This window comes from Zootoca vivipara, chromosome 14 (assembly GCF_965207765.1).
Source record: "Zootoca vivipara chromosome 14, rZooViv2.hap1.1, whole genome shotgun sequence".
Taxonomy (NCBI): domain Eukaryota; kingdom Metazoa; phylum Chordata; class Lepidosauria; order Squamata; family Lacertidae; genus Zootoca; species Zootoca vivipara.
In genome coordinates, this window is record NC_142597.1 from 24,595,061 (window position 1) to 24,618,056 (window position 22,996).

Consider the following 22,996-nt stretch of genomic DNA (forward strand, 5'->3'; position numbering starts at 1 on the left):
GAAAAATAATTAGAAAAAGTTACAAGAAGATCAATAAATAATCTGCTTGCACCATTTCTAATTCAGAAGCTGGGCTTGACACATGTGATGCTTGCTAGCCTAGTTTAAAGATTACAGACCCCTTTTGATACATCTAAGACAACGACCAATTTATGTGCATCCAATTTATGTGTGACTGCACACACATGCATTGCATTGAACCCCAAAGTGACTTTAAAAAAGGCAAAAAACTGCCCTAAAAGTGCACAGAAAGGGGACAAAGGGCACAAAACCAGCATCTAGTAATCCCACAAGTTTTTTACGTTTGCGTCCAAATTGCTTGGGTTGTTTTTTAATCTGGAAGCAACTGTTTTTCCTTTATTTCTTCATGGTCTAGAAACCAATCTCTTATTTCTATTCAGATTCTTACTGCAACACAAGTGGTTGCCCTTGAGCATACGATAATTTCCTACCTGGATTCTGGTCAGATACCGATCCTTCTGGGCAGAACCAGCCTGCCATGCACAAACCCTCTGGGGAAGTTTGACCTCGGAGGGAACAGAACCAGCCAGCCACACAAAGACGGCAGTCTTGCAGTGACTCACCACCTCGGTCGCCCAGAAAGGAGCCTGTAAAAGGAAACACATGTTTGCTTGTGTTACCTGCCATACTCATAGCTGCCAAGTTTTCCCTTTTCTCATGAGGAAGCCTATTCAGCATGAGGGAATTTCCCTTTAAAAAAGGGAGAACTTGGCAGCTATGCATACTAATCTGTCTCAGCTACACAGAACACAGCAGGGACAAAGATAGGCTGCAAACTCTCCCCTGACACCGTCATTCCAGGGCTGGATTAAGACCTTTAGAGGCTCTAAGAACTTTTAAAAAAAATGGTGCCCCATATATACTGAAATGTACTCGGAGTCGAGAGTGAATTTCATGCTCTTTATTCAGCTCATAGTCATCAAGGAGAAGAGGAGAAGAAGAATCGCTCTTTTCCCAAAACCATCTGCTTATATACATTATTTACACAATGGGCCTTGCGTGATTGGCTACTTCAGGGCTACACCTGTGGGCCAATTATATTGTGGATTGACTTCTGCCTGCAGCCTGATTGGCTGCTCCTACAGGCCAATCAGGTAGCAGATTCACTTCTGCCAGCCGCCTGATTGGCTGCTCCAGCAGGCCAATCAGGTTGCGGATTCACTTCCACCTGGAGTTGGATTGGGTAGCTCCCGCTGTTTCTGAATCCTATTGTTCTAGGATTCAGCTCAGTACATAACACCCCTCCCCTCTAAGTTCCAGTCCTGCCCGGGAAGTTGCATTCGTAGTCCCCAAGGTCTGCTGGCCGCCTCCGTGTGCGTTGTGGCCTGGGGTGTTCCTTGGTCAGGGGTTCTGGTTCTGGCTCGTGTTCCGAGGCTGCTGGCTGTGCCGGGGCTGTCTGGTCTGGCGCCACTGAACCACTAGGTTGTGGCTCTGGTTCCGGTGTCCTTCCAGCCTCGGGGCGCCCCTCTGTGCCTACTGCTTCTGCTTCCCCTGCCCACCCCTCTCGCTCTACAGGCCTCACTGCCCTGCTGTCCCCTTGGGACCCCTCTGTCCCGCTCTCCTCCCAGGTTCCTCCTGGGAATCGTCGCCGTAGCTGGTCGCAGTGGCGGCGCCAACATTGCCCCCCTTCCGTTAGTACCTCGTACGACACGGGACCGGTCACCTTGGTGACTGTGGCGGGTACCCATGCTGGGCCTGCCCCAAAATTCTTTGCGTACACTGCGTCCTGGGCCACAAATGTCCGGGGGTTCCTGCCTTTCCCCACCACTACCTCATCCTGAGCTCTGTCGGGGTGAAGTCGGTCCAGTCTAGTTGCAAGGCGCCGGCCCATTAGTAGTTCAGCTGGGCTCCGGCCCGTCGTTGTGCTTGGGGTGCTGTGCTGTGCTAGAAGAAATGCGGCAAGGCGGTATTCCCAGTCCCCTTGTGTCATGCGGCGGAGGCTGTCCTTGGTGGTCCGCACCATGCGCTCCGCTTGGCCATTGGTGGCAGGGTGGAATGGTGCTGAGCGGATGTGGCGAATGGCGTTCTGCGCTGTGAAGGTCTGGAACTCCTCTGACGTGAATGCGGTTCCATTGTCCGAGACGAGGGTGTCAGGGAGCCCGTGGGTTGCAAAAAGCTTACGTAGTACCCGGATGGCTGCCGCCGTAGAAGTGGACGGTACCAGTGCGACCTCCAGCCATTTGGTGTAGGAATCCACCACTATGAAGAATGTTTTTCCCTGGAAGGGGCCAGCGAAGTCCACGTGCAAGCGTGACCATGGATGTCGGGCGGACTCCCAGGGCTGGACTGGGGCCCTTGGGGGATCCGGGCGGGATTCTTGGCAGGTCTGGCAGTGTTGGACCCAGGCCTCTATCTCTCTGTCAATCCCCGGCCACCACACATAACTCCTGGCAAGGGCCTTCATCCTCACTACCCCTGGGTGTGTCTCGTGTAGGGCTGTGAGGACCCTTTTGCGGAGGGGCTGGGGAACAACAACCCTGCTTCCCCATAACAGGCACCCCTTGTGGGCCGACAGTTCATGTTTGCGGTTTGTGTAGCCAGCGAATTCTGGCCCGGGGCTGCTGCTGGGCCATCCTCGCCACACCCAGTCCAGGACCCGGGAGATGACCCTATCTTTTGTGGAATGGTGCGCAACTTCTTGTGCCTGAATGGGTCGGTCGGGAAGCAGCTCCAGGGTCATAACCTCTTGCGCAGGCGCTGGGTCGGGGCCTGTTTCTGGTAGTGGTAGCCTGCTGAGGGCGTCTGCGTGGCCCATCGCCTTCCCAGGGCGGTGGATTAGTGCATACTGGTAGCCGGCAAGGAAAATTGACCACCTGAGGACACGTGGAGACAACACTTGGGGGGTCTGCTTCTCGGGGGCAAACAGGCCAAGCAACGGCTTGTGGTCAGTCACTATGGTAAAGGGCCGCCCGTACAAGAAATCATGGAATTTTTTTACGCCCTTCACGATTGCCAGACCCTCCTTGTCAATCTGTGAGTAGTTTCGTTCGGCTGCAGCAAGCGTCTGGGAGAAGTATGCCACCGGCACCTCTCTTCCATCCGGGAGTTGGTGTCCCAGGACAGCGCCGATGCCATAGGGGGAGGCGTCGCATGCCAGCACCACTGGCAGCCTCTCGTCGAAGTGTGCCAAGACCGAGTTCGAGACGAGCAAGTCCTTGACTGCCTGGAATGCGGCCCTTTGTCGCTGGCCCCACACCCAAGGGGCCCTTTTATCTAGGAGTCTGTGTAGGGGCTCCGCTACCGCTGCCTTATGCGGAAGAAAGGCATAGTAAAAGTTCAATAGTCCCAAGAATGACTGAAGTTCGGGCTTGCTCTTGGGCGCTGGGGCCTCACAAATGGCCCGTACCTTGTCACCGGTTGGATGGACCCCTTCTGCGTCCACCTTAAATCCCAGAAAGTCCACCTGCGGCACTCCCAGTAAACACTTTTCCCGCTTCACCTTGAGGCCCGCCGTCTGGAAACGGTGCAGGACGGAGCGGAGGCGGTCCTCAAATTCCTCTGGTGTGGGCCCGGCGATCAGTACATCATCGAAGAAGGGGGTGACGCCAGGAATCCCTTTCAGGAGAGAGTCCATTAGATTCTGGAATATGCCTGGTGCCACGCTAACGCCAAATTGCAGCCGCTTTACTCTGAATGCCCCTCTGTGCGTCACAATCGTCTGAGCCTCTGCTGTGGCTTCGTCCACAGGCAACTGTTGATACGCTTGGGCCAAGTCCAGTTTGCCAAAGATTTTTGACCCAGCCAGGGTGGCGAGGACATGGCTGACCACTGGCACTGGGTATGCATGGGCCGTGAGAGCCTTGTTTATGGTGCATTTGTAGTCTGCACAGATGCGGACCGAACCGTTAGGCTTGACGGGTGTGACAATTGGAGTTTCCCAGGGGGCGTTGGGCACCGGCTCCAGCACTCCTTGCTCCACGAGTCGGTCCAATTCCTCGTCTATGCGGGGTTTCAGGGCGAACGGGACCCGGCGGGCCTTGTGCCTGATGGGTCGTACAGCGGGGTCTAGCTGTAGGGCAATGGGGGGTCCTGTATATCGTCCCAATGCCCCATCGAAAACCCCTGGAAACTCTTTGCATATGGCGTCCACGTCCACTTGTAAGCTAGTGCGGTTCACCCCAGTAACGGCTAGCCCCAGAGGTCCAAACCATGCCAGTCCCAGTAAGCTAACGTAGGGGCCCTTAACTACCAGCAAGTCCAATTGTTGCTTTCGCCCTCGATATTGCACCCTGAAGGTCCCCACCCCCATTGTAGGGACCTTACGTTTCTGGAAGTCCCGGAGGGTGAATGGGGCCGGCCTTAGTTTGGGACCCCCATTAGGGCACAGTTCCCTTAATGTTCGGGCCGAGATTATGGATAGAGTTGAACCCGTGTCCAGCTCCATGCGGCATGGGGCTCCCTCTATCTGTACCTCTATATAAATTTTCTCTGTGCTGGGATGGGGCAACTGGAATACCTGGTAGTCCGTGATCTCCGTCGAGTTGCCTTGGTGCATGGTGCCGTGTGACCTGGGGCTCCTGGGTCGGTCATCTGATGCTTGTCGACGGGTGAGTCGAGCCCGACACACCCGGGCGATGTGTCCCAATTTTCTGCACTGCCTGCACTCTGCGTTGCGGAAACGACAGGTCCTCCTCTCGTGGTTCTCCCCGCAGCTTGCACAGTTCCCTCCTTCTCGTCGAGGCTGCTGTGGTGTGTGTGCTGCTTGAGTGCGCCGCTGTACTCGGTGTACTTCCTCCCTGTCAGATTCGGATTCGTCGGTGAGGTCTTCGTGGTAGACCCTCGGTTGGGATGGCGGGGCCGGTCGTGCCTCTTGCGTTGACCTCTCGGCGGCTTCGGTTGCCAGGGCTTCCTCCAGAGCAATCTGGAACGTGAGGTCTTTTTTGGCGTAGAGGCGTCGTTGCAACATCTCGTCCCTCAGGCCACCGACGAGGCGGTCACGAAGCATGTTCTCCAACTCTGAGAAGTTGCATAGCCGGGCGGCTTGGCGGAGGGAGGTCACAAACCCAGTTATGGTTTCCCCCGGGGCTTGCCGCTTTGCGTAGAAGGCATTTCGGCAAGCTACCACCGAGGGCTGTGGTGAGAAGTGCTCCTTCAGCCGTTCCATTATTGTTTTGTAAGAGACGGTAGCGACATCTCTAGGTGCAAGGAGAGCCCGGGCGATTTCAAACGTCTCCTCTCCACAGACGCTGAAGAATGTCGCCCTCTTCATGGCATCGTTGGTGACTTCTTTCGCTTGCAGGAGGAAGTTGAAACGGGCGGCGTACCCTTCCCAGTCTCCTGATGCTGGTTTGAATGGCGAAAAGCTGCTGTCGGTTGCCATTCTGGGTTCCTTGGGTCCTGGAGCTGAAGCCTGGATGCACGGTGCGATGCAGCGGTGCAGCAGGTGGCGGTGCTGCGGTGCAGTGCGTGGTGGCGGTCAGCTCAGCAGGATCCCATCCTCGTCGCCAGTGAAATGTACTCGGAGTCGAGAGTGAATTTCATGCTCTTTATTCAGCTCATAGTCATCAAGGAGAAGAGGAGAAGAAGAATGGCTCTTTTCCCAAAACCATCTGCTTATATACATTATTTACACAATGGGCCTTGCGTGATTGGCTACTTCAGGGCTACACCTGTGGGCCAATTATATTGTGGATTGACTTCTGCCTGCAGCCTGATTGGCTGCTCCTACAGGCCAATCAGGTAGCAGATTCACTTCTGCCAGCCGCCTGATTGGCTGCTCCAGCAGGCCAATCAGGTTGCGGATTCACTTCCACCTGGAGTTGGATTGGGTAGCTCCCGCTGTTTCTGAATCCTATTGTTCTAGGATTCAGCTCAGTACATAACATATACCTAATTCAAAATATAAACAATAATAAACCATAAAATAAAATTTTACCAGATTCCAATTTTGTTGTATTCCCAAGATAAATGTATATCATTAATCTCTATTATTACTACCGTATGGTATTATTACTATTTTGTAATTATTTTGTATTTGTGTATGTAATTTTTCCATTTATTGTGGGAGCCTTTTTTGAGGAACCTGGTTCAGCTGCCCCATGTAGTCCATGGTAAATTTGGCAATGGATGTCCTAAGCATGTGCCTATTTTGCTTAATGCTTAATCCAGCCCTGCCTAGTTCTCTACACATGGGGAGACTTTTCATGGGGGACCATGAAATGCTCATAGTACATCATTTTTTTTAAAAAAAAAAGCCATGCCAGTTGATTTGGCTAAACTGGCCCTTGGTAGCTATAATGGAAAGACAGCATTTTGCATCAGTCCACACAGAATGTCTGGGAGAGAGAGAAAAGGGATTTCTCTCCATGCACATGTGAGAAAACAGATAAAGTCAGAATCCAATAGGCTCTTCTCTTCATTCCTGTTTCTGGGAGGTACAATATAAAAATATTACGATTTGGAGCAAAAATACCCCATCTTTGCTGGCCCAGAATAACTATTGTTTATGTGCTTCCAATGATGACAAAACCTAGGCTCAGCCTGAGTACATAGATAAAACAGGACTTCAGAGTTTCAGTTAAGCAAGTAGGCAGTGCTAGGTACAAGCCCATGATCCATATTTGCATATTTCAGATGTATAGATGCAAATTTAGGCTGACTTTCAGAGGGAAACAAACAAACACACACTTGCTAACAGGGATGACTCTGAGCTATGGGATGCAAACCCAATTTTCTGGACCCAACATACTGCATGGGGATTGTATCCTCCACAAATTAACAAGGTAGGTTGTTTGGAGTCACATTGGCACTTGGCTTTGCAGTGTGCCCAGCTGTGCTGTAAGCAAAGATTTAAAAAATACAAAGAGGAGGGAAGGAGATCCTCAGCCAGGTGGAGTAGACCTGGGGTTTGCCCCTGCCCCCTGCCAATGCCCCCGATCTCTAGAATTGATTATGGCATCAGTGCTTTGCTGAGCAGCTACTTTGGGACCTACCTGTGAGGCATGGAATGGGAGATGAGCTTCCCTGTGGGCAGACATGGCCTCCAGGACAAATATCTCCCACTACCCCATCTATTGGGTTAGGGATGGTGGAGCCCCCAGTGCAGTAGAAGCCGGCATCACAAGGGCCTGAAGGTGCAGCCAATTCTGAAGAGGCACAGTAAAAACCTAAAGGAGGAGGGAAGAAAAGCACATTCAGCGTTTCTGCCTTCATGGATCTCCTATTAACTAGCTATGTATTCCAGCACTATTGGAATGAACCTCTAAGGCTGGAGAAGCAACAGGATGATCTGTTAAAAAGGCATGCCTAGAACAAGGCGAAGCCCCGGTAGATCTAGATTTGCTGCCCTGGGGTTGTAAATATACTTTGTTTGCAAGTAAGGCTTTGGGAGAAATGTTGAATTTCAGGGCTTGGATGAGATATAATTGAGCAGAGGAAAGACCGAGGGTGAGGTGAGAGGCTCCCTGAACAGAGAGGGAGAGACAAGCAAACTGCACGGTCAATTTCTGTGTGCTCTTTTTTTTTTTCAAATTTCAGCTGGTTTGGAGAATTATATATCTTTGCATAATGATATAATTGAGCCTCTTGTCTGCACACACAGCCCCCTCAAGCCACCCTTTGTGGTGTGAGCAGCCAAACCAGGAAGTTTCTAATTAACCAAAGTTTCTCATTTTGTCTGAACCAGGAGGCTATGGTGACCAGCCTTATTCAACCAACTCTGAACTACAGTATAATATCCTGACTCTTTCCAAGGCTGGCAAACCATGGTTTGGAAGACTTTGTGGGTGTTTCCTCATGGGGGGAAAAGCACTACATGCAAGGGCAAAAGTCTTGTCCCGATCTCACCTTATTAAGCCAAGATAGTCAGTCATTCTGCAGATATAGGGTCGTCGCCAATTAACATCTACTCAGAGTAGACCCACTGAAAGCAATGGATGTAAGTTAGACATGCCTATTCATTTCATTGGGTCTACTCTGAGCATGGCTAGTGTTGGAAACAACCCGCTTTATCTCAGTTCCAAGTGCAATCATGATCAAACATATTTTTCTAAGGGCATGTTGTGCTGGCAGGTTGCTGCATTCCAAGCTGGAAACTGTAGTGTGCAAGAGATACACTGCAGGGGAAATGGAGCTCTTTTTGCCCTCTTCTGCTCCTACACTTGCCAGCTCTCACAATGCACTGGTTTGCTCCATCTCCTTGCTGCCCTCATCAGTCAGAGTGCACAGTATGGGCTACAGAATGAACATGGAAACTGCGGTGAGAAGTAAATGATTTAATCAATTTTGGTTTCTATCAGTTTCTCACCTTTTCTGTCTTACATTTCCACACCCATTTGCAAATTTCTTTTTTTTTTAGACAGTTCTCATGAAAATTTACCAGTGTTTTAGTGCAAATTTATCACAATACACACATGGTTGCAAAGCAACTCTCAATAATATAATGTATTTTTGCACATTGTTTTCATTAATATCTGGATTCTATGCACGGTTCTCCCTAAAATATGCATTTATTGGCTGGGAGACATGCAAATCTCAAAGGTTCCCTCTGTTTCAGTTGATGCATTCTTTTAATTCATTTTTTTGAAAAGTGCAAATTTGGTTGGTTTGGCTTCAAATGTGAATGGATTTGAATTCCTCCCCCATCTCTAAAGACCGCTGGGAGATCAAGCACATTGAAAAGAAGTCTGCTGCAGAAAACAGTTACCTATGATCTCTTGGGCCACCTGTGGGAACTTGGAGGTGGCAAGTTTGAAGGCATGCTCTGAAAGGTTAGTAAGAAGTATATCTACCTGGAGTGCAAGGGATGGGAACAGGAGATCCCTCCGGACAGAATGCTCCAGCAGGACATATTTGAATTAAACCAGAAGCTTGGACAGTGGATCCTGCTCATGGAATGGAAAAGACAGTGTCTGAAAAGTATACATCCTGGCTATGGGCAATACTTTGTGCTGCAAAAATTAAAATTCGGCATCTAGGAGACCCCAAATTTCTGCATCTACCGTATATAAAAACTGATTTCAAACCACAGTGTTTATCCTGTGTGGACTGTTATTTTTGCCATTTTGCACTGTCTATTTTGCAATATCATCTGTCTTGGCCAGTTTGGGGTATGTGTTTCTCAAGAGACGCAAAATGACGCCATCCAACCCACTGGAAATCTGATAGTAAGCCAGCTTCTGAGATCTAAGCAGGCATTTTGCCCCTCCACCCTACCAGCATATATTTATCTTCACAATCTATATAAACTTTAAACGGCAATAAAAATGGAGTTTCTCGGGAAGCTGAATTCTACTGCCAGTAACATATAGGGCTACACTGATGTTTACATGTTAACCTTTTCTGTGCAAAAATGTGCCCTGCTGTGGTGACTACTGTAGCACTGTCCGTTTATTAAATATATTGTAGTCCACCTTGAGAACTTTGCTAAGCAGGCAGGGTATAAATATTCCTAAATAATAAAACATTCTGTGCTATTGTGCAAGGACAAAATATCATTTTCTCCCACCCCCCACTCCCAAATGCACCATTATGCAATCAAATGTAGTCTCCAATACCAGTGCTGTTTCCTGGGGATATCGGCTTGCCTGAAGTTGACCCAGGAGGGCAGTACCATCCGGGCATGCACATGCCATCTGGGCTTACCAAGCCCGGCTTGGAGCAAAACTTTCCAGGAGGGCATAGCTGGCAATCCAAGACGGTCTTGATGTTAAGAATCTCACTGTAGGTCCCCCTTGGACAAGGGAACTGAGTGGCAAACTTTGTACCACGTGGGCAGTAGTACCCTGGATAAGAGAAGGAGATTGCCAAAACTGTAAATACCAGACTGTTAAATGACACTTTCCCAAATGCTCAAGGCAATTTGCATCAACTGAGGAGTCAAATCCACAAGAACACACACACACACACAAATGGATGCTGTGAAGGTTACATATGGGCATCAGTAGTGCCACAAGCAGGGACCCATTTACATACCAATGCAGAAGTCTCCCTCTTACCGCCAGCACGGCCAATGCTGGAGTTGTAGTTCAGTTTCCCCATCCCTGCTCATAATGCTAGAACACATGGACATCCAAGGAAACTGAATGGTGTAATGTTCAGGACAGACAAAAGAAAGGACTTCTTCATGCAGAGCACAGTTAAACCGTAGAATTAGCCCCTACAGGAGGCAGTGATGCCCATCAGCTTGGATGGCTTTCAAAAAGAACTGGAAAAATTCTGCAGTCAGTGGCTGGGTAGACTGGAAGTCATTTTAAGTGGGATGGGGGAGGGTGGAAATGGGGTTTTTGTTTTGTGATTCTTTTCATGTGGATAATAATAATAATAATAATAATAATAATAATAATAATAATAATATATATATTTATTTATACCCCGCCCATCTAGCCAGGTTCCCCCAGCCACTCTGGGTGGCTTCCAACAAAACACTAAAATACAGAAATCCATCAAACATTAAAAGCTTCCCTAAACAGGGCTGTCTTCTAAAGGTCTGGTAATTGTTGTTCTCTTTGACCTCTAGTGGGAGGGCATTCCACAGGGTGGGTGCCACTACCGAGAAGGCCCTCTGCCTGGTTCCCTGTAACTTGCTCCTGCAGGCCAATCAGGTTGCGGATTCACTTCCACCTGGAGTTGGATTGGGTAGCTCCTGCGGACCAATCAGACTGCTGATTCTGAATCCTATTGTTCTAGGATTCAGCTCAGTACATAACAGTTTATTTGCTTGTCTGTGTTGGTTTTTGTGTGAGTAATTTCTTAATTCAAATAAAACTTTTTTTTAACAATTTTTTTTTAAAAAAAGGAATTTGGACTACATGGGCCACAGGCCTGATCAAACAGGGCCCTTCTTATGTTCTTACATTCTGACCGAGAAGGAATCATAAGGAAACCAAACCTGACCACCAGCAAATACTTCATGTATAGCAATAGACCAGAGTAGGCCATGTAGTGAAGCTTCACAGGTCAGGATGATGCAATGTTCTGAGCAACAGGTCACACAGTAGTGATCTAGATCTAGATGCAGGCCTTCAGAGCATTGGACTGATGCTGTTCAAAGAAAAAGAAGAAGCTGGAAAGATACTTGTACTGTTAAACTCACCGACTGGGCAGTTGGTGTAATTAGCTGAACCAACATCACAGTAAACACCTTCTGGGCATTCCAAACACTGGGCCATTCCCCAGAAGGGGCTGTAGCTTCCTGCTGGGCATAGCTGTGGTCTTCCACTCCCTGAGACACAGTAATGACCAGGTGGGCATTGTCCCCCTCCACTTGTTACCTGGAAATATAAGTGCATGGCATCACTGCAGAACAGAAGTGGGGAACCTGTTGGTTAGAGGGCTGGATGCAAAGATGACCAACCTTCCTCATGACACTTTGACTGCTGGGTGGGGTTACCCACCTGCCCATCACCTCATGTAATATGACACCAGGCACATCATAAGACATCAGGTATTTCCCAAGCTGTAACTGCAAAGAAAGAATCTTCCTTTGCAGATGTGGCTTGAATTTAAAAAGTGTCAAATTCAAGTCATTTGGAGTGTGCTCACAGAAGACAAGGGTGGCGCTGTGGGTTAAACCACAGAGCTTAGGGCTTGCCGATCAGAAGGTCGGCAGTTTGAATCCTGTGATGGGGTGAGCTCCCATTGCTCGGTCCCTGCTCCTGCCAACCTATCAGTTCGAAAGCATGTCAAAGTGCAAGTAGATAAATAGGTACCACTCCGGCGGGAAGATAAGCACTGTTTCTGTACGCTGCTCTGGTTTGCCAGAAGTGGCTTAGTCATGCTGGCCCCATGACCTGAGAGCGAGATGAGTGCCGCAACCCCAGAGTTGGGCACGACTGGACCTAATTTTCAGGGGTTCCTTTACCTTTACCTCAGAAGACAAATGATAAAGAGGCATATAGAAAACGGCTACTGTAAGGAATGAGATCACCTGATACCTCCTGAAGTATACTTCATGGAGAGAAAGATGGGGGGAATGAAGGGTTAAGTGTAAATTCTGTTCCCTTGGTCTCTCTTTTGAGATTTTTTTTTTGCAAATATAACAAACAGAAAGAAAGGTTGAAACATCACCAGCTGATATTAACCATAAAAAAATCTTCCACCAGTGCTTCCTAATTTAAACTTCCTTCTACTCCTGACAATTACAATATTATCAGCATCAGCATCAACATAGCTTACCAGCTGAGGTCTTGGAGAAACGGCTCCTCCGCTGCAGTAGAATCCAGTGTGACAGAGACCAGAAGGGGCGGCAAGCCCTGTCCCATCACAGAAATATCCTGAAATGGAGCAGAAATATAAAGCTGCTTCCAGGATATGTGTACCATGGATATCATCATTGGTGGGAAGGGGAGAACCTGTGGCCCTGCAGATGTTGTAGGGGACTGAAGAAATCCTGTTTATTTGAATTATGTTTCTTTGAACTGTATCCTTACTTTTGTGCTGTTATGCATTGTAATGTACTTGATGGGTTAAACTGTCATTTGGGGCCTTCCAACTGCCAGCTGGAATTCTCAGGATGCAAAAGCGAAGGAGGTATGCATATTTTGATTGGTGGCTGCAGATTTAGAATCTCCAGTTAAGCAGTTTGATTGGTTGGGGCTGGACTAGAGGGCTCCGAAGAAGTGTGTATATGGGCAGGTGCTAGGCAACAGAAGTTAGTTGGTTGGAGATGTCTGAGTTGTTGGTGTTCATGGAGGCAGCCAGAAGATGATGATAGCAGAGTGAGAAGGCAGTAGAGGAAGAGGACTGGGTAAAGAGAAAGGAGACCTGAGCTGCAGATGGAGTGGCTTGGTGGCCAAATACTTGTTGGGGTAGCTGGGTCACTGCGCTTGGGCTGAGGAGGCAAGGGAAGGAACCTGTATGCAGCACTGAGGAGAGAAGAGAGACACAACTTTCAATGCTGGTCTACGGTGACTGGTAGGAGTACCAGAGGGAAGATTCCCAGGGCAATAAAGGCAAAACTATGGTTTAATAGGTTAGCAAAAGTTGGGGGGAAAGAGCCTTCCAGCGGTTGTAGTTATCGTGTTGGCAAGGCTTTAAGTGAGGTGGAGAAATTGAAAGGGTTAAAGATGGAAACCTGTTTCCTTCAAGCTGTCTTAGCATAAAATAGTTGAATATAAGCTGTTGGTATTTAAAGCGACAGTAGCAAACTAACTGCATATACACATTTAAAGATATGGTACTGTTTCAAAGTAACAAGACTGTGAACTTGATAATTATTGTGTAGAACATAAATGTAAATGCCTTTGTTAAATATAAGTTACATATCTGGCTTTGTACCATGCATAGCTGCCAAGTCTCCCGTTTTCCCCGGGAAATCCCCGTTTTTCCAGTTGTTCCTAGCTGAAAAAACAGATTTTTTTTGTTTTTTCCCGGTTTATTCTGGCGCGGCGGCCATTTTGGAACTGGGCGGAGCATGCTCAGAAGCGACTTTTGATGCTGCTCTGCCCAGTTCCAAAATGGCTGCAGTGCGACTTCTGGCACGGCGGCCATTTTGGAACTGGGCAAAGCAGCATCAAAAGTCACTTCTGAGCATGCTCCGCCCAGTTTCAAAATGGCGGCAGCGCTACTTCCGGTCTGCTATTTCTGGACCGGTCCCTTATTTCTCTGACAGCAACTTGGCAGGTATGGTACCATGCCTACTAGGATTGCCATATTTGAAAACGTTGACCTTTCCCCCCCAAAAAAATCTAGAAAAAATGTTTTAAAGCTATTTTTAAAGAAATTCGCCAAAATGTACATTTCCAGCATGGGTTGCCATACGTACAGATTTTCTTGGAGATCTCAGCAATTGCCGCCCAGACACTGTTAACCAACGGCTATGTCCAGGAAATTCCGAATGTATGGCAACCCTAACCTATACCCCCAGTGTTACTAGAAAATTGGTAAGTCAGAAGGAATAAGTGAGACTGAATTGAGACAGATGCACAAGTTTAGGAGAACCAGTGGAGAGGGAGTTGGGGTAATACTCTTTACCCAGACATTTGGTGGTTGAATATAGAGAATAAAAGCTGTTTAAATAAACAGATCTCATAAGGGCTCTAGGATGGAAAAGACCCTAAACTCATATTTGTGAAGAGCACCGTCTCCTCACTGGGACTCTGAAAACCCTTTGGATCCCAGTGCAATGCTGGAACCTCTCACAGGAACCATTCCCTAAACTCCTCATCATACCTGCACGACACAGAAGACAGTCTTCAGTCTTGGTGTTTCCTGTAGAGTTGCTGTAGAAACCATGAGGACAGGGCTGGGGAAGGGCAGATCCTTCAGGGCAGTAATGCCCCTTTGGGCATACATTTCCAGCCAGACCATTTGCAGGTGTTGGGGTGGTAGCCCCAGTGGTGCAGAAGTACCCCGCCAAGCAAGGACCTGTGACATGAGACTGACCCGTCAGGGCACAGTAATGGCCTGGAACAAAGATTGCAACCCACTGTTATTAATATAGATCTATAGATATGAAGAATACAAAACAGAAAAGTGGAACAACTTCAGTGGAAAACATAACCAAATTCTCTGTCTCAAATTAAATTTAAAACGTTCAGTCAAAATTCAGTATAAGATTGTAGCATGAAAGCACAAAGTTACAGAGGGCCATAGCCAACATTTTCAGTCCAATAACACAATGGCTTTTGTGCTTGAGGTTTTTATGTTGCACAACAGAGGGATCCAATGCAATTGTTGTGCTAGCGGAAACTCGCCACCCAACAGATTCTGCTGTCTATCATGCAGCAAACTTGCCATCAACCTGCTTCTGCGTTCTCTTGAGCTTCCGCATTCTCTTGAGCAAGAACGTGCCACTGGTGCAAACCCTTTCACCACAATTCACCAAAAATCGTGTAAACGATCCCTGAACATAAACCAACTCACAATTCAGAACCAAAAAGAAGCAACACTTTATCTTAAATTCCCTTTTTGTACATAACAGCACTATCAGAAGAACATAAATAAGAACCCACTGCTGGATCAAATCAAAGGCCCATCTAGCCAACCATCCTCTTTCTCACAGTGGCCAACCAGATGCCCCTGGGAAACCCACCAGCAGGACATGAGTGCAATAGGACTCTCCTGCTGAATATCAACAGCAACTAGCATTCAGAAGCTATGCCTGCTACTTTGCAGGTTAATAAAAAGTGAATCCCACTGAGTTCAATCAAACTTACTCTCAGGTGAGAACATGATTGTTACTTTAATTACATTGAATACTTCCCTCTTAATGTTTTCATAATTAGAATCCCCAAGCTATGCGGCATTCCAAAGGGTTCTTTGAAATCCATTGTTGGCAGAATAAAACACGAGCAATTTAATCCTCAGGAAAGTTGGATGCTTACACAAAGAACAGCCCCCACGATGATTGTATGTTTAAAAGGCAAACCCATTCACACAAATTGGCATACATGTTCTTCAACAGATATGGTTCAAAAGGGCAATAGACATACACTCTTTAATTATTTGTTTGAAAAGCAAAGAAGGGCCTGTACGAGCAGCTCATAAAATTTCCACTGTCTAAGCTGGGAGACTCTTCATTTTCTTTAACAACAGAATGAGTGCATATAGAACATTCTGTGGTTTAACATTTTGATCAGGGGTCATTTTTTTCTGAAGAAATTTGGAAACGGGTAGGGCCTTTCTATGGATTTAAAAAAGAACCTTGAATGTACTTACAGCGACATAAACACAAATGCTGATCCAGTGCCAGTAACATAATGTCCCATTCTCACCTAATGGAAACAGCCGTATTTCATAGGCTTAATTATTATTTAACTAGGGGACAGGGGTGTCAACTTGAATAAAATATTGGGGGTGGCGACAAGTAAGCCCTGCCCTGCATAATCAATCACATGATGTGGCACTCACCCACCCATTCGATTGGCAATGTCCATCAACTTTGGAGGGGACTGCCCCCCCCCTCAAATATTAGGAGCTGGCTCCTATGCTAGGGGTTATGTCTACTGCAGTAAAAGGAAGTGGATATTTGAATAGCTAATAATGCAATCCTATGCACGTTTACTCAGAGGTGAGTTAAATAAGTCCTATTTCTAGAAGGGGTGGGGTCATTGTTGTTTAGTTGATTAGTCGTGTCCGACTCTTCATGACCCCATGGACCAGAGCACACCAGGCACTCCTGTCTTCCACTGCCTCCCAAAGTTTCATCAAATTCATGTTGGTTGCTTCTATACCACTGTCCAACCATCTCATCCTCTGTCGTCCCCTTCTCATAGGAGTTCATTGAATGGGTTCCTGGCCCGTCCAACAGGATGTTCTGAGCTGAGATACCTACCTGGATCACATGCTATGCAGACAGATGGATTGCTGCTTCCTGTGTTTGCATTGTAAGTCCCTTGGGGACATGGGAACTGGCTTTCTGAGACAGTGCCTATAGGACAGTAGTGGCCAACTGGACATTTGTTCCCATCCAAAGAGGAGGAATTATTGGGACAGAAGTATCTGCATCCAGAAAAGAAAAGTGGGGATGGGAAGAGAAATTCAACTTCTGCAGCCAACACTTCAGTCTTAGTACACCAAGGGATCAGCTGGATGAGATGGTGCCTGATAAGATCCCCATACTTTAAAAAATCAGCTGCTTTTAACAGGCTGCAGTGATGGCAGAGGGCTTTAACATCCCTCTCACTAAATTGCCCCACTGGAGCTGCAGCCAATTGCTGCCCTTGGCCCCACCCTTGGCCCCTGCTGTTGCTAAAAGTGTTTCTGGTTTTGCAGGTGATGAATGATTATTGTTCTCTTGCTTACCCGCTAGGGCAGGTGAGGCAGGTGGCTTGCCTCTGTAAAGGATTATATGACCCTTCCGGGCAAGGCAAAGGATTGGCTGTGCCCTGAGGGCAAAAATACCCTGGAAAAGAAGCAAAAGTGTAAAATCAGGAATGCCCCTTTGAGGCCAGGTTGAGGGGGTGGGGAGCACAGCAAGACAACCAAAAAGCAACAGCAACTCTAAAAACAGTTCACATAAGAACATAAGCAGAGGACTCTGGGGTCTGACCAATGGCCCATCTAGTCTAGCATCCTGTTCTCACAGTGGCCAACCAGATGCCTGTGGGAAACTGCAAGCAAGAAAATAGCAGAATGCCTCCACCAGTGGAGGTAGAGTAAAGCCATTGTGGCTAGTAGTCAATGATAGCCTTGTATTCCATCCGTTTGTTCAATTGTTTAAAAAGGATGGCAAAATCCCTGAAGCTTTGGAAGACCTCTGGCTTTGGTGGCTGAGAGAACCAAGGAGCATGCTGGGAATTCTCTTCCTAAATATCACCCCCTAGCTGCAATTCCTGCAACACAGAGGGTTGGGGGCACCTTCCAACTCCACAGTTCTAAGATTCTATGAAGATAGAAAGCTCCTTTATACGGAATCAGGCTGCTGGTCCACCCATCTCAGTATTTTAGAAACTGGCAGGCAGAAGTCCTCTAGGGTTTCAAGCAGGGATTCTTTCCTAACTTTACTGGGAGATGTTAAAGACAAAGCCTGGGACCTTTTCTGTGGAGTGTGGCAGGCAGTTTGAGCAATTTCCTGAATTGGGTAGGGGTGGTGGTGGAAATACCTCTGGGGCATGGTCCTCCAGTCTCATCCATGGCTGGTATGTTGGGGACGGTGGAGCCCAGAATGCAGTAGTATCCTTCTTCACACAATCCTGTTGGTGCTGTCAGACCAGGTGTGTTGCAGTAATGGCCTGGCAGGCAGGAAGAACACTCGGCCTGCAAGAGATTAAGGTGGCCAGAGATACTTTTCAGTTGCAAGAGTCATAGCTCACCTACCTTTTTTGAGTCTGAGGGCACACCTGGAATTTTGAGAACGTGGGTGAGACCCACAAACCAGCGGTCCTAGGGATGTGGCCTTACATAAAATGGCTGCCACAGGGTATATGGCTTAACACAAAATGATTGTCACTTCTGAAATAGTAGAAAGGGGGGGGCAGACAGGGCCACAAAAGGTGTGGTGGGTATTTCTCTCATCAATGAAAAAAGACACCTACACCTGCCACTGCTGTGCCTGCTCAGAAAGACTCTTTGCACCTTTCTTTTGTTCAGAATGGAAAGGAGGGTGGGTATCACATCATGGTATTCAATGAAATGTGGACATGTTTGATGGGGCATGTTCAATGCTACAAGCCAATGCAAACTAGAACTGAGCAAGAAGAGGGAGCATTCACTTTTGCATTGGTGATATTTCAAGGCATTTCATGGACAATATGGGAGGCACTTGTGTGTACCTTAGCACCCATGGGCACCATGTTGATGATCTCTGATCTATGCCCTTTTGCATGGAATCTTAGGTGGAAGGGAACAGGCTACGGTTACAGCAGGAATTTGCTTTCAAGCATTCGCTGCATTATGAATCTTGATTAAAACACTATGTTTTTATAAAAAATTACTTATAGGCTGCTTTTGTGGGCATAGCCCACCAAAGGGATCTTACCAGTGTCATAAACTGACAATTAGCAGAAGTGTTAACAACTGTTTCAAAAACATAAATTAGTTAAAACCTAAAAAAAAAAAGCCCTGCGCCCTAGGTACAAGTTGCAACACTGCTAAGAGGACCACCTCTTCTAAATTAGCTTAACTTAAAGAATGGCCCTATTTAGGACACAGTCGTCAGGGAAAGATGAGTTTTAAGGCCCACTTAATAATTTGCAGTGGCCTTGAGGATGCATCTGCAGGGAGGGACTTCTAAGTTCTGGGGCCACCAGGAAAGAGGTCTCCTCTCTTATGCCTGCGAAGTGAATTTGTTTAATAACTACTAAGTACAATAAAAGTGTGTGTGTGTGTGTGTGTGTGTGTGTGTGTGTGTGTACACATATACATAAACACATGGGCACACCTGCACATACACACAAGCATGTGTTGACTCTTAAAATGGAATAACAATGCTTTTGTGATTATAATTCAGAGCACAACCTCCATTTAACCACTATCAATTGTATGGGGTTTGTTAAGGATCAGTGAATTTATAGCCAGTATATACAAAGGATACCCAATTCCTACAAAGGACAGCTTTAACCGTATTTTTGCCCTTACCTCAGATATTAGCTTGGTGCTAGCGGCAAATGTTCCCACAGGGCACTGCTTGGGAACAGCTGTGCCCCTTGGACAGTAGTGACCAGAAGGACATGGGCCAGCACTGTGATCTGTGATCAACAAGGGGAACATAAATTAGGTGGTAAGAATAGTGCCAATAACATACGAGAAAAGAAAAAGAAGTAGTGAATGGTAAAGATGAGGTCATTTTAAACCAGGCACGTCCAACAGGTAGATCGTGATCTACCAGTAGATCACTGGACGCCTGTGGTAGATCACTGGCAGATCACTGGCTCTCCCCAAAGAAGCTCAACAACTTTGGCTCCCATAAAAAAAGCTCAATTTTTTTGCCCTGCATCCCCCAAAATGGCACTTTCCTTCTTCCTAAAAAAAGCTCAACAACTTTGATCTGAATGCCTAAAAATGGGCCTTCCTCCTCCCCCCCAAAAGCTCAACAACTTTGACATGAACCCCCAAAAGGGGGGTAGATCACTGCAAGTTTTTAACTCTTAAAGTAGATCACAGCCTCTTGGGAGTTGGCCACCCCTGTTTTAAACTAACAGAACAATCTAACCCTTTATTCCGCTGTACTAGAGCTTGGAAAAGTACAAATAATAATAATTTCATTCCATAAAATTTTATATACTGCTTGATTATTTTTTTAAAAAACCAGCAGTTTACAAAAATAATAAAAATAACTATATTATTAGTAAAAAAACAATTAAAGATTAACAACATTAGACTAAAAACAACATTCTAAACATCTGGGTAAGCTCGTCTAAACAAAAACGTTTTCAGCAGGCGCTGAAATGTGTACAGTGAAAGTGCCTGTCTGGTGTCAATATGCATGGAGTTCCAAAGTGTAGGTGCTGCCACACTAACAGATTTATTTCTTGCAAATGTGGAACGGATATTATGCAGCACTTTTGTAACCGTGCCAATTCCACACTGATCCCATTGATTCAAATGAAAGAGCCAATACCATTGAGCTGAGCCTCAGGATTGGGCTGGTCTGAACCCTGGGTGCAGTAATACCCTTCCCAGCAGTGTCCTGTAACATCAGTTGCATTGTGGTACATGCAGAACTTTCCTCCATCGCACGCTCTGCAGTTGGTATGGCTCCCTATCCCTTGGATAGGGCTGTAGGTTCCAGGGGGGCACGGCTGCCAGTTTAAGCCTGTTCCTTCAGGGCAGAAAAAGCCTGGAAGGGAAGGAGACATCCATGTAAACTGAAAGCTGTTAGAACAGGCATCCCCAAGCTAAGGGGACCAGTGGTCAGGGATGATGGGAATTGTAGTCCAAAACATCTGGAGGGCCGAAGTTTGGGGATGCCTGTGTTAGGACAAACAACAAACTGTTAGCGAAAAGAAAAGAAAAGAAAAGAGGAAAAGGGGGGGGGGAGAATCACATCAAGATTGCTTTTATTTAAGTGTTTCACCATAGATGACACATGAGTCAGTAAAGTAGGGGAACAGAGCTGCAGATGAACTGGAGGAACTCTAGTTGCAGACCCTGCCCCAAAATTCTAGTTTCCCAGTTAATTTTAGAATTTCTCAAACCCGAATTCAGGACAGAGCAAACCCCGGAAGGGAAATATGGGGAAACCATTCATTATCTAATTCACATGGGGACTAGAAACATGCACTTGCAAAATGGAAGCACAAATAGATTACAAACTCTTGGACACCAGGACAGCTTTGTGTATCGAGAAAGCCAAAGACTCACCTTTGGGACACAGCTGTGGCAAGTGGCCAGGGAGACAATACTTCCCCTCTGGGCAGGTGTGGCACTGTCCTTGCACATGTGTTTCAGCCATGTAGGAGCCAGGTGGGCAAGGTGTGGGGCTGTCACTGCCCAAGGGGCAGAAGTGGCCCACAGGACAAGGAGCACCTGAGATTCCATCCGTAGGTGTTGGTGTGGTAGACCCTGTGATGCAATAAAACCTACCAGAATGGCAAGAGAAAAGTCATTTTATTAATAACGAAGGAGGATGAGATCATTGCCAGAGTTCAAAAAAGCAAAGAACCAGACCACAGGAAACAATCCCCTGGGTGAATCTGCCCTCTGACTGCGGCAACAAGTGATGGCTGGCTTGTGCGAAACATCCATGACTGATCAGGAGTGGGGACCAGAAAAAGGAACGTCTAAACTTATTCAGTCTGCTGCCTAGAGTAGCCAGCTCACGTTGCCTAATGGTAGAGCCAGCCTTGGATGGAGGAGGAGGAGGAGGAGGAGGAGGAGGAGGAGGAGGAGGAGGAGGAGGAGGAGGAGGAGGAGGAGGCAATAGCCTCACACACAGAGAATGGAAAGCTCTTTCCTGGCCTAGGACAAAATAATGATTGAGAATTTGGAACTGGAAGAGAGCAGAGCAAGAGAAAGTATACAAAGAGGGCCAAGAGAGTAAAAGAGTTGGGGGGGAGGGGGGAGAGAGAGGTGGAGAATTGTTGAGCTAAGGGGTAGAATAGTGGGTGGTAGCAACCCCTGGGGGGGGGCTTGGGATCACCTAGGGGGTGCTAAGAGGCATAGGGGCAGCAGGGGGCCCTGGAGGTGTAAATGGCTATCATTTTTGTTGAATTAAATTGTGTGTGTTTTTTTAAAATAATTGTGCAATTAATCATTACTGTTTTTAATTTAATTGTGTTATTATCATTCTTAGTGTTTGTGTACACTGCTATTCTGAATAATGCTTTTTGTAAGGTATGGGGCACTGGGGATGAGTTTCTGGAACCAAGGCAAATGTTTCTGTCAAATTTTGGGAACCACTGAGCTATAAACATGGTTGATGCCTGATCAGAAACCTGCAGTCCATTGACTATCCTGACATCAAATTGGAAGGTGGAATCTGGCACTGCAATTTGTATTTGTAGCTGGAATTTGCTAGAAAATCTCAAGGAAAGTGAGCTTGTAGTTTGTACCTACCCCACTGCACACCGCCCCGAAGGGGCCACGAGGCCTGTGCCATTGCAGTAATGCCCCCCAGGGCAAGCCTGACAACTCTGGAGGTTTTGATTCCCTTCCTCACCCGACCAGGTTCCACGTGGGCAGGCAGATGGAACAAGAGTTCCTAGAAGGACACACAGATGAGAGAATCCCCCTTTGGGCACTGAAACAAGTGGGTCGAAAACAGCAGGAAAGCTCCTAAGGGGCATCCAAAGGAATACAACCATGACAAAAGCAGTTAGTACCTGAGAGGCAGTAATGTCCACGCGGGCAGGGAAGTCCAGACACTCCATCAGTTGGGTTCGGAGTCCGAGCAGCTCCTTTGCACCAAAATCCTGCAGAGCAATCCCCTAAAACAGAGAAAGGGGATTATATGCTCTTTACTGGCTCGAAGTCCAACATCAAGACAGGGAATCTATCCCAGATTTTTATTTTGTGTATGTGCTTCATGAGTATAAATAAGAGTTTTGCTGTTACTCAAATAAAGTGCAGTAATTAGCTGTCGGCATTCCCTGAGAATCTACCTGACCGATGCTCAAGATAGGAAGTTGCAGTAGGTGTGTATCCAATTAAATCTTCCTCGGAGTAGACCCACTGAAATTAATGGCTGTAATTTAGGCATGCTCATTCATTTTAATGGGTCTACTCTGTGTAGGACCAACATGGGGGCACAACCAGTGTTATTTTTCTAGAGAAAGAGACGCCAGAACTCACTATGAACGCCTCATTTATAATGGCAATGGCATCCACCTAAGAGGTGCCACGACTGAGTTCCAGTGAGTTCCAGCTGAAAAAGAGCCCTGGGCCATAGCTGCCAAGTTTTCCCTTTTCTCGCGAGGAAGCCTATTCAGCATAAGGGAAAATCCCTTTAAAAAAGGGATAGCTTGGCAGCTATGCCCTGGGCACAACTCACATGAAGCTGCCTTATACAGAGTCAGACAATTGGTCCATCTACTTCAGTACTGTCTGCAATGACTGGCATTGGCTCTCCATGATTTCAGATGGGGGGGATGGGGATCCTACTGCTATATGAAGATGCTGAAAAACGAACCTAGGACCTTCTGCTCTTCCTTTGAGC

General features: G+C 47.0%; 1 protein-coding gene across 1 annotated transcript in view; it reads right to left on the reverse strand.

Annotated features, from left to right (window-relative positions):
* Window positions 1–22,996, reverse strand: part of LOC118097274 (uncharacterized) — a 148,925-nt gene that overhangs the window by 56,635 nt on the left and 69,294 nt on the right. The window contains exons 32-46 of the mRNA XM_088658187.1: window positions 22,164–22,268; window positions 21,898–22,042; window positions 20,704–20,921; window positions 19,961–20,179; window positions 18,979–19,088; window positions 17,505–17,658; window positions 16,705–16,804; window positions 16,235–16,401; window positions 14,131–14,364; window positions 12,136–12,233; window positions 11,054–11,231; window positions 9,516–9,743; window positions 8,751–8,843; window positions 6,954–7,127; window positions 453–608 (exon numbers count right to left, since the gene is read on the reverse strand). Coding sequence (XP_088514313.1) covers window positions 453–608; window positions 6,954–7,127; window positions 8,751–8,843; window positions 9,516–9,743; window positions 11,054–11,231; window positions 12,136–12,233; window positions 14,131–14,364; window positions 16,235–16,401; window positions 16,705–16,804; window positions 17,505–17,658; window positions 18,979–19,088; window positions 19,961–20,179; window positions 20,704–20,921; window positions 21,898–22,042; window positions 22,164–22,268 — 2,379 coding nt within the window. The remainder of the gene's footprint in view (window positions 1–452; window positions 609–6,953; window positions 7,128–8,750; window positions 8,844–9,515; window positions 9,744–11,053; window positions 11,232–12,135; window positions 12,234–14,130; window positions 14,365–16,234; window positions 16,402–16,704; window positions 16,805–17,504; window positions 17,659–18,978; window positions 19,089–19,960; window positions 20,180–20,703; window positions 20,922–21,897; window positions 22,043–22,163; window positions 22,269–22,996) is intronic.